The following is a 12,310-nucleotide window of genomic DNA, read 5'->3' as shown; positions in this document are numbered from 1 at the left end:
TGGGAGATTTCTTTGCTGCCTCTATCTGGCCTGATTGACCTCTATGTTCCGTGCAATCACTCTGTATTCTCCCTCCGCCATCATCCTAGGAAATCCTTTCTTCTCTCCCCTCTACTGGATCTTCTACTAGGAGATATCCTGTATTTTCTCATCTTAATTTCCTCTCTAGTTTAGTTGGGGCTAGAGCATCCAACTCATCACAGTTTGTCTATGTCTCTCCTGGTTTGAGCATAAGTCTATGTATTAAATTCCCTGCTGCTGCAAAGTCGCTTCAGTCATGTCCAACTCTGTGCAACCCCACAGACGGCAGCCCACTAGGCCCCACCATCCCTGGGATTCTCCAGGAAAGAACACTGGAGTGGGTTGCCATTTCCTTCTCCAATGCATGGAAGTGAAAAGTGAAAAAAAGTGAAGTTGCTCAGTCATGTCTGACTCTTCACGACCCCAGGGACTGCAGCCTACCAGGCTCCACCGCCCATGGGAGTTTCCAGGCAAGAGTACTGGAGTGGGTTGCCATTGCCTTCTCCGAAGAAATTCCCTGGTCCCAGGTAAACCTGGATGGTGGGTTACCTTACTGGGAGTCCACGGGTTGCAGGCCAAACATTTTTTGAAGACTTGCAGCTCTTAACATGTCCTCATCCCGCCTTCACACCTAATTGAGAATACGGATGGCTACAGAATTCCAGTTTGGAAATCTTTTTCCTTCAGAATACTATCTTCTAGCTTCCAGTGTTGCTGCTGAGAATTCCAGAGCCTTTCTGATTCCTGATCCTTTGTATTGATTAGTTCTTTTCGGAAACTTTTTGAGTCTATTCTTTGTCCCCAGAGATCTGGAAATTCCACAGTGAACTGGCTGTAAATCTTGGTATGAATCTATTTCCACCCCTTGTGCTGTACTTGGTGGGGCCTCTCTGTCTAGAAACTCATGTCCTTCAATTCTAGAATATTTTCCTAGAGGTTCCTCCCCTCTGTCCTCCCAATTGGAATTTCTATTATTCAGACCTCTTAAACTGGTCCTCCAGTGTTCTTCACTTCTATCTCCTCTCTTCTACCCCTTTGTGATTTTTGCTCTATTTTCCAAGAAACTCCTTCTGTTTTACCTTCCAGGTCTTGAACTGAGGTTTTAATTTTAGCTATCACGTTTAATTTCAAAGGATTTTTTTATTCACTTTTATTCCTTTTTAGGACATCCTGACTCATGACTTACTTCATGGTCCTTCTCTTATCTCTGAGAATATTGATAGCTTTTTTGAAATTATGCTTTTTCTGCAGACGCTGTTTCACTTAAGGTGTTTTTTCCCCGTTTTTCTGTTCTTTGCAGTTATATTTATTTCCTTACAGGCTTTCTTCAGATATCTGACAATCCCTGGTTTTCTATTAGGTTTGAGAAAAATGAAAGAGCTAATCAAAGCTCTGAAGCCCTGGGTGAAGCCCACTGATAATGAACTGCACTGAGGTGTGATTGCCTAAGCCCTTTGCTGAGGAATCCCTGATATATCTATATCATAATCCTTGATTTTGGAGCTGGTCAGATGCTCCAGAGATACTTCTCTAACCTCCTGCCTTTGTAATAAAGGCCTAGTTGTCCACATTCTGGGAGTCAAGCAAAAGTAAATAAACATGTATTTACTCTCCTGTTTTCAGGATGAAATGCCAATGCTAAACTATGCCTAACATCACTCAACACAGAGAACCTCTGTTTTACTGAAAATGAACATCCAATCCTTGAGGAGGAAAGACAGGAGCCAGGTGGCATGGAGAAGGAGAGGGGCACTAGAGCTCCTACTATTTACACAACACTTTCAATGGATCGTCCACATTTTAGCTCCACCCCTACCTCAACTTTCACAGGTTCCTGACAATACCAACATCTAAGACTTTTGAGGATTCTGCCAAGTAACAGGGATAGGCCCTGCTTTACACAATTAATGACTTAAGACGACATTCTCAGATGTGCTAAGTCAGCAGTTATCACTCATCTACCTGCTTTTTCAGCTTCCAATATTTCACAGTATCCTCCCGTTTTTGTCATCCTTGAAGATTCATGACTTTTTAAAAATTCCTTTACTGTAGTTTTAATGGGGTTGCAGAAGAAAATGCAACTAATTCGTGTGTTCAACTCATCATCACCGGACTATGCTGAATGTTGTACAAATAAGGTTAAACACACAATGTAAGAAAGTTTTATCTTCAAAAACTAGAGATTATTTGCATTTTATCTTATTCCTCTAAACAGTAACATCCTCTTCTCCTTACCTTACCCTGATTAAATACTTATAGACTGTCAACTGCTAAGGGAGGGGATGATAAACCACTACTTGTAAGAAATCTCTTTTGAAATAAAACAGGATACATCAGTGAGGAAAGAAATCCATGGAATACTAATAGCTTAAAAATAAGCAAGTAAAAGATTTGATTAGTAGAAGATTCAACACTTTATATATGAAATACAGTTTAGGAAACACTAGGGTATAGTGTATTTTCTTAGTGCTTACTATCAGTCCACAACACGAATTTATGGGTGCTACATAATCTTTAGTCCACAAAACATCCTAAGTGAATGAATACCAATAATTTTTCAGGATTATTTTCATCTTCTGAGTTGAGGTCTAGAACTCTACCACTGATTTGCAGGTTGGAGCTTTATAAATATAAAAATAATTCATAACTACCCATTTCATAATATTTGCTGTTGGTGATGAAAGTACAGATGAGCTCAATATTTACTGAAAAACAGTTATGTTAAAAACCACATAATGTGACAATGCAAAATATCCTAAGAGAAGGAATAAGATGCTGTCTGCATAGTCAGACATCAGAAGGAAAGACACCTCTGATGCCAATATAATTCAATAAAACATTATCAGTAAGTTATGTTTGTCAACAGTAAAATAATTTACATCCCTGTATAACTATACATGCCAACCAAACTTTCAAAACTAGCATTTTATCTTCCTTTATCATAAGGCCCAAAAGAAACTTCAAAACCAGAATGAGAAAAAAGACAACAAAATTTAACTATAAATCACCAGAAAAAGAAAATTCTAAACCAACCTTCAACCTTTTGGAAGAATAAGCTATTATTATTATCTCAATTTTCCACTGATGATAAAACAGACTTAGAGAAGTTAAGTAACTTGCTTAAATCAACCAGCCCATAACCAAGGGAGTCAGTCTGAAACCAAAGTCCCTGCTATTGTTTAGCATATAGGTTTAGAACAGAAATATTTCAGGGTGAGGTATTCCACTGTAGATCTTCACCATGGAAACTCTAAGTATTAAATTTAATTAGCCTTTTATCACTATGAATAGAACAAACTGAATAGATGTGTGTTTTTTTGTATATTAAGTCTACAGTGATGTGTAAGCAATTTGAAATAAAAATCGAAATTTAACAAATGACTGCATGACTGAACTCATGTATTCTTAAAAGATTGTTTTCAACCACATAGGTAGGTATTTTCAAACTTAATTAGATCAGGGTTGAGAGGAATAGTGTTGATGAGGAAGAATTAGAGAGAAAAATTAATGTATGTCAGAAGTGAGTGGGAAAAAAGACTAATTGATCCTATAAGTTATTTATCTCTAAAATCAAGTCAAATTACTCTCCAGTATTATTATCTACCACTCTATACTCAGAATACAAGTCTACAGTAATCACAGAGTTCTACTGGCTCACAGTGCTGAAATAGCACCAATTATATATGGCTTCCTCTTTAATAAAAGTACTGTATATTCTGGCTTCTTTGCACTACACATAAATAGGTGCTGGCACTTGAAACCCATAGTTTCACAGATGCAAATAACAGAAAAGTTCCCACACTAATCCTAAAGTCTGAAACCAACAGCTTAGCAAAAACATTATAACCTTAGAAAAAACAGTACTTAAAACTATAATGAATCCTGAAATTGCATGTCCATGATCTTTTCCTCTGAAATATCACAAAGTAATGAAAATAACTAAAGCTGCAAAAAGATACGGTGAGAACTTCTGAATTTGTTGTGAACGCCTATAGTCGAATAGCAAGTTGATATGAGAGCAAGAAAAGGTCATAAATAGAGACCTATCAGTAATTCCTAGGACTTTAGATGCTAACAGCACTGATTCATTATTCTAGTTAATTTCATTCTACTTTACAGGGTGCTTGTCCTGGACGCAAATGTTCACCAGCCTCACTCATGTCCTACTCCACCATGATTAAGCTTATCTTTCAGTTCTTGTGACTGTCACACAGGAGACAAAAGTTCACAACCACTAAGTTAAAATCTTACTTATTCAGATTTGGATTTTCTCTCCAAACCATACCACGTTCCAAATTTCCCCTCAAAATTAACTCTTTCTATCCCTGACACAAGGGACACCATGACTTCATACTGAAAGGGCATTTCCCAAAGGGTGTTCCATGGAATACTGGCTTTCATCCATCTTCCCCAAAACATAAAAAATTTCAGGATAACCCACAATATTTCTAATGTTTAATTTTGTTCAAAATACTTTCCCATATTTATTTAGCCACATAAACCTTCTCCCCTCCAAAAGCACCTATTAATATCCCAGATTTCCAGAACTCACTTAAAAACTAGGGAGGGGGCTAGAGTAAAGAAACCCTAACTCCCAACAGAACAGTTCATGTGAGGAAGAATTAATGGGCAAATAGTGAGATTGGGATGTGGAGAGCCAGGTCTTTGAGCCTCCTGTTAACCATGAAAGCCAAAGTGCTACTTTGCTACAGCAGCAGATAAAGAAGCACTAGAATGGGAGGAGGGGTACTGGCCAATAGAGGCTAATAGCTATTAATTAGAAGAAGTGGACAATGCAGAGGGGAAGTATGGAGCAACTAGCAGAGAAAAGCAATTCTGTTACTCTGGTCAGTATCAAAGGGGGAAAAAGGAAATCCCCTGGATCTGGAAAGGAGTTTTATATGCAGTGATAACAAAAGACAGTCATTCATATGTCTGGGATGACCTGTATTTATAGTGCGGGTTAAAAAAAAACAAAAAAAAAACCTTTATGGAAAGAAGTTCTTGACTCAAGATACAGAAAAATCTGCTGAGCAATTCTTCGTATTAGCTACTGAAACTTGAAGGCAACCGCACTGGAAGTTTTGTGAGTAACAAGGGATGAGACCATGAGTAACAAGGGAACCAGCAAACCCTGCTCACCTGTATCTACTGTAACATGCATCTGGAGTAATGGGAAGGCATAAACAAAAACTACAGCCAATATCTGTAGGTCATATCCCTCATGTTGGACAAGTTATACAACTTTACAGTCAATGGAAGTCAACATCCAGGAGCCCAAAGTCAGAGAAGGAAAAACGTGAAAAGAAAGGAAATGAACCATCGAAGACAAAACAAATGAGTGAATTCACCTGCCCATTAATTTCTAAATTAAAAGTACCCAGTTATTCACAAATCAGCCTGAAGTAGCAACCCAGGAAAACAGTATATTCACGCTCATTATCTCATTTTTCCTCTCTCCTATTCTCCCTCCCTCCTTCCAAGTATCTTATCCCTATCTAAGTTCCTTTTCTGTAAATTCTTCAGTCTGTCCCTAATTTAAACACGTGTGCTTTTTGAAAAGGGTAACCATGTCCATAGTCTTTTCACTGTTAAACAGCCAACATGCTTTAGTATCATCTACCCTAGAATTCTAACTCTGCTCATTCCAATCTTCAGTAAAATATACAAGAAAACACAGGAATTCTGTATAACAATAGTTATTCTTTCAACACATGGCTACTTGGTATTTTCTATTCTAGTATATTTAATTTTTTAAATGCTAGCTGGACTTAGTAAACTGATTTTAAACCCTATCAAAACCAATAGGATGAAGTCAGCAATATATACAATATACTGGCAATAAGTGAACATGAAGAGAAAAGGTTTTGGGAGAATTTTTTTACTACCATAGAAGAGGAGTACAATAAACTATTAATTTGCAACAAGCTCAGTTCTTTTACTTTAAAATAGCCTGGGCTTACTATCTAATATTAGTCAAGTCCCAGGAATTATTTCATAAAATTTCCAAAATTATTTCATAAAATTTCCAACATATTATGCTATTTGTGTTTACACCATTATGTTTAGGTATACCCTACACTTTCATATGAAATAAGTTCCTAACATTGTTATTGTTATTCTTGACATCCCTGTTCTCACTCATGGAGCAATATATCCTTTTGAAAAGAAAGAAATAGAAGAGAAGTGGAAATATAATAGCCACCACTTATGAACATGCTTCTATCATGTGCCAGCACTGTGTGAGAGCAAATAATTGTACTTATTATCACTCTTAGAAGAGACTAGATTATTAGGTGACTAGTATAAAGGAAACTACCCAACCTATATTTATGGTGACATTTATGATGATCCTAATTGAGGACTTGCTGCTGCTGCTGCTAAGTCGCTTCAGTCCTGTCTGACTCTGTGCGACCCCATAGATGGCGGCCCACCAGGCTCCCCCGTCCCTGGGATTCTCCAGGCAAGAACACTGGAGTGGGTTGCCATTTCCTTCTCCAATGCATGAAAGTGAAAAGTGAAAGTGAAGTCGCTCAGTCCTGTCCAACTCTTAGCAACCCCATGGACTGCAGCCCACCAGGCTCCTCCGTCCATGGGATTTTCCAGGCCAAGAGTACTGGAGTGGGGTGCCATTGCCTTCTCCGAATTGAGGACTTAAATAAACCTAATTATGTGTATTAAATGAACTTTTTGATAATTTGGTATGATTAATAAACTTAGGAAAAGCTAACAATGAAGAACAGTATAAGTGAAAAACAAAGAAAAGAGTCAGATTTCTGTAATTAGGCCATCATCACTTCCCTTAACAGACCTACATATCAAAAAATGTGAATAAGCTTTAAAACTACTCTAATAAAATGAAAAGTTTAAACCACAGTACCTACTGATGTACTCTAGTAGCAAGTTTATTAACCATTCAGGCTATTTTGTGTGTGTGCATACACTGAATAAACTATAAAATTACTGTTGTTAAAGGATAATTTATATGAAATATTGTAAACTCCAACATTCAGAAAGCATCAAAATACAGTTAGTCACATACAGTCTGGCTTTTTTTTTATTTGAGTAATATTATCTTTACCCTATTTTTTAAGCAACTTGATTCAGAATTTCCTAAAATTTTAACTTTCCATTTCAAAGTAGAAGATAGCCAATTTAATGAATAACATATTCATTTAGTCACTATCAGCAAATTAGCTTATAATGTAAAAGCTATTTTTACAACTCTAGTGTGGAGTTACACTACTGACATCAAAACTATTATTTTATAAACAAAACATATAAACCATAATCATTTTGACAAAAAATAAGGACAAAAGAGAATCTTTCAAATCTTACTGTATATAACTGGAAAATATATATTTGACAGTGATCTATGCGTTAAGGTATAAAAGCACTCTTATCCTCTTGCTCTATTGCTCAATGGCTTAGTCCCCTCTTCCTCTCTAGAGCTCTACTTACTCCCTCCCTGAGGCCATCAGCAGCAAACGCAAGGAGTGCTATCCAAAGACAAAATCTGTCTTTGAACTGTCAGTTTTCTCACTGTCATGATGCTGTAATGAACAAAACATGAACAGTATCAATATAAACGTGAAATGGGTCATAACTAGGAATAAAGTGAAATGGATGGAAATGAAGCAAGTCAAATAGAATTTTGCTGACTCCATTTTTAAAAATAAGGCATATGAAGGGAGGAGAGTTTTGGGGGAGAATGGATGTAAGTACACATATGGTTCAGTTCCTTTGCTGTTAACCTGAAACCATTGTTAATCTGAAACTATCACAACACTGTTAATCTGCTACACCCCAATACAAATTAAAAAGTTTTTAAAAAATAAAGATATTATCTAGATGGCACTTTCATTAATACAGACAGCCAAACACAAATATACAGCATGTATTAACAGAGTATTTACTACTGCTCTCCTGTTGCAAATATTAGGTCTTTTAAAACTCAAACTAAAAACTGTATAATTTAAGGCAAATCTAAATTATCAAATTTAACCCCAATAAACAAATTCTTTCAATCTCCATCACAGACCAAATAAATAATGTTAAAAAATTAAACTGAGGCCAATTCACTATCTGGAAACTTCCTTAATCTAACTGCTTTTTATATAATGTTAGGTAGTGAGAATAAAATAACACATTTCCCAAAATGCGTAATCAAATCATACTCGAAGAACAACGGATCTATTTCAATAATTAAATGAGGAGACTTAAATTGTTAAATAACCCAATTTCTCAAATAACTTAAAAATAGTAAATACTACTACTCATGATGTACTTCTTGACAGCTTTTTCCATTCTTTTCTTCCTCCTTACCCAGACTTCTATGATTTGGTACCTTCCACTTTCAAGACCTCAAACACCAACTTAAAAATGGCTGAGACTTAATCACTGCCTAGTCGCAAAGCCTGGCTTCCCAGGTGGCTCAGGGGTAAAGAATCTGCCTGCTAAGCAAGAGACACAAGTTCGATCCCTGGGTCAAGAAGATTCCCAGGAGAAGGGAATGGCAACTCACTCCAGTACTCTTGCCTGGGAAATCCCATGGACAGAGGAGCCTGGTGGGTTACAGCGCATGGGATCCCAAAAGAGTTGGACACAACTTAGCTACTAAATAACAACAACAAAAGTTCTAAAGCCTACAAAATAAATTCTAAAAATTCTAGTCCCTTGTTTCCTATTACAACAGGAGTGTACTTAAGAGACTGTATATATTATTTTTGTTACATCACACCAGACTTCTAAAAGGCAAAATATGAAGGATAATACTAAAACTCAGTTTATTTTAAAATTGTGAAAAGTTCCTGTTTTAAAATTATTTAGAAATCTACTATATTATAAAAATAAAATGTATTTGGCCAAACACTTCTTTGACTTTTGGCTTATGTGGTTTAAATTAAATATATACAAACAAGTTTTTTTAATATAGATAAAAGAAACAAGATCCAGGGAATCATATTTAGTGGAAAATGTATATAAATTTTTCTGATAATACAACAAAATATCTCATAACATAAATTTAAATTCCTAACAACCAAAAGGCAGTTGAGGATAGTTTTCTCTCTTATCATAATTTTTACATTTACAACTGGTACATACAAAGAGTCCTCCCATTATTTTACAGATGAGAAAGAATAGATATTAAATGACAACCATAATCATAGACTAGAGTATTCCTATGGAACCATAATTTAAGAACTGAAACTCAAAGTATCAGAATCTTTTCATTAAATTTTAAAAAGAACTAAAAAATTTCTAAATTTATGAAACATGAAGTATAAAACTACACAGGCTTTATAAAATATTTTGCTCTACATATAAAATTAAAGGACATATACTCACTAATCCAGTATCAAAGTCAAAACTGTCTCATTTTTAACACAGTGAGCTCTTGAAAGATGATTTAAAATTCTTACATTTCCAGTATGAGTTTACTAATCTGTTTCTCAAAATCATTCAATTCATGTCTTATACACACACACATATATATATTTAACCCTATGACATCAAGTTACTAGAAAGTTCCTGATATTGACATATTGGATTAAAGTTATTATGTGCATGCAATCCTGAATAAGTGATTTACCTGGCAAATGAATTTTTAATAAATTTCAAGTCCAAAAAAGGGAATAATCACCAACTGACTTTTGGTTCAAAAAAAAATAAAGCTTTACTTGGGAACAAAGACATTTTACTATAAAAACTTTCCAACAAACTCAAGTATCCTTATTCCATAGATACAAAATAACTTCTTTGGCTAATATCCTTCAAAAGTCAGTGTACCAATACAGATGCACTGGTATGTACTATATTAACAGTATGATGTGTGATGATGTATACTCTCCTCACAGTGAACTGGTGGATGCTGGAACTTGCTCACAGGTAACACTGGAAGCAGAACTTAAACCAAGACTTCAAGCTAAAGGTCTCATGGAGAATTTGCTCTCATCATTGATCTACTCCAATATCTATGTCTTCTAAATCACATCTAGATTTCGGAGAATGAAGATAAAAAAATGAACCAGTTTAGGTCTGAATTAAATTTGGAGTGAATCTAACTCTCAGGCAGGCAGGAGTTGCTCGCAAACATTCTCTAGCAAATATTATCACAAAAATTTTAAACTATTTATGTCATCTTACAAACATGACAATTTTTGGCAAGTCCATGTTTAGTAATTTCCTTGCCTTGTACTATATAGAGATGTAATAAAACCCAGTGATGACCACCTTCAAGTTCCTGTTTATCTAAGATATTTTAAAACCTCCTCCCATTTCCAGAGTGACTTCCAAAGCCTAGGAAGGAATGTTTCCACTAATAAATACCTTTCCCTTGAATGCCTGTTAGACCACCACGCTTTAGGCAAAGTGAGCAATAATCCATTTCCGCCCATCATAGAATTATTCAAAATTTGTCTGACCGAAAAAACCTAAGTTCTTCCCCTCAAGCTTCACATTAAATCAAGGCAACAACTGAGTACCATGCTTTCACTCTTGGGAAAACATTTACCGAAAACTACTGAAAAAAAAAAACCTTGAATTGGTGTCTACTCTTTTATTGTGTGTAAACATACATATTTAAATACATAATACATACACAACAGATATTATATGTTTATATACTTGTTAAAGAGTAGAGAGTTTATCACGGTAGCTCTCTGTAACAAATCACAATGGCCAGCTAAAGAGTTTTTATTTTAAATACAAACTTACCCCATTCTAGGTATTCAAGAATGTTCTTCTCTCTTCTCAATGGAGAATTATTGCATTCATCGTAAAGGCAGATGAGGATATCCAGTAACGTTTCCACACTGAAGCACTGCCCATTGGTCTGAGCGGGCCCGTCCAAAATAAACTGCTCCAACTGCCTCAAACGCACTTCTCCAGACATGTTTGCTTCAATCTCCGCTGGTTTTCCTTTCAATTACTAAAACGATTTTGAATATGATTACTGAAACCTAAATGTTAAAATGTGTGGTTTAAAAATAAACCACTTGTTATTCAAATAACTGTCATGCAATGCCGGTGCTGAATTCAACATCCAACACGCCAGTAACCTCACTTAACTGAAGCGTCTTCAATTCCGCACATATACATATACCTTTGAGGAAAAGTTACCATAAAATATATATTTAATACATTCTTAAAAGAATAATACAATTAAATCGTATATTTAAATAAAATAATTAAAAAGTACAGCGAACCAGTCAACACTTCTTTAGGGAAAAAAAAAAAGCTCTTCTCCTTCATTCAAAATTCAACTCGTGCAACAGAATCCTGAAACGAATCCGGCTGCATCATTTATGAATTAAGTCCCGATCTGCATCAGCAATTCACTTCCAGGCAGAAGGAAAATCGAAAGGGGAGGAAAAAGCCAGAATGTATATAAGGGGGAGGGAAAACCAAAAATTCTGCTGCAAATCCTCCCAGCCACCACTTGGATAACGCATCAGAGGCAATTTCTCCAGCGGGAAAGGGAGGGGGCGAGGTCCCTGAAGCAGCCCCTCGGCTCGGAGCACGCCAAGTCTTCCCTGGAGGAGGCTTTTCCTTTCTCCTTCCGAAGTCCGTCTTTTTAAGGCTTTGCAGTTAGTCCTATTTCCAACCGATTCCGATGAAAACTCTTCATTTTTCTCCCCGCTTCTCCTAGGGGCCTGACTGACTGCGGGCGGCACTCGCCCCCGACTCCGGGAGCGGCGGCTACTTGGCGGCCCGAGCCCGCTCCATGTCGGTGGTCGCTGGGCCGCCGGCCTGGGCCGCGCCCGGCAGAGAACCGGGTCTCCCCCACAGCCGCACCGCGGCCGCCCGCCCGCCGACGCTCCCGATGCCCTGGCGAGGGGGTGCTTTTCTGGATTCAAAGGACACGGACGGCGGCAACTGCGGCGGCGAGGGCGCGGGCGGCTCCGGCAGCTAGATCTCCCCCTTCTTCACACCCCTGGCTTACGGGCATCTTTCCCCGGCGAGGAGGGAAGCGGCCGAGGCGCAGGAGGAGGGGTTGATGCCGCTGGTAAGGAGACCAGAGGCTGCCGCAGCCCGGCTCGCAGCCACTCCCTTCCTTTCCCTCCACCCCTCCCCCGCCTTCCCCGTTCTCTCGCGCTCGCGCCCTGGGCTCCGCGAGGCAGCTCCAGGGCCCACCGCACGCAGGCGGAGGCTGGCCGACGAGTCCACATCCAATATGGCGGCCCCGGCCCCCGCCCCCCGACACGCGCGCGCCCGCCCTCTCTCCCCTCCCCGCCCCCGCCCCGCCCCCGCCCGAGCCCAGCCGGCCCGGCGGGGTCCGGTCCAGAGG

General features: G+C 38.1%; 1 protein-coding gene across 17 annotated transcripts in view; it reads right to left on the bottom strand.

Moving 5' to 3' along the window:
* CDC42BPA (CDC42 binding protein kinase alpha) overlaps positions 1-12,087 on the bottom strand; it is a 297,113-nt gene extending 285,026 nt beyond the window's left edge. For 5 of the 17 annotated variants that reach the window (XM_006062431.4, XM_006062427.4, XM_006062433.4 and 2 more), the window contains exon 1: positions 10,738-12,084. In XM_006062431.4, the coding sequence (XP_006062493.2) occupies positions 10,738-10,915 (178 nt within the window). In that variant the 5' untranslated portion in view covers positions 10,916-12,084. Of the gene's footprint in view, positions 1-10,737 lie in introns of all 17 variants that reach the window. The other 12 variants (XM_044943086.2, XM_006062435.4, XM_044943093.2 and 9 more) reach the window with 8 other exon arrangements.
* Positions 12,088-12,310: the final 223 nt, after the last annotated feature.

The sequence above is a fragment of the Bubalus bubalis genome, chromosome 5 (assembly GCF_019923935.1).
Source record: "Bubalus bubalis isolate 160015118507 breed Murrah chromosome 5, NDDB_SH_1, whole genome shotgun sequence".
In the NCBI taxonomy this organism is placed as follows: domain Eukaryota; kingdom Metazoa; phylum Chordata; class Mammalia; order Artiodactyla; family Bovidae; genus Bubalus; species Bubalus bubalis.
Note: the sequence above shows the minus strand (reverse complement) of the source record. Positions and strands in the feature narration are given on the sequence as shown.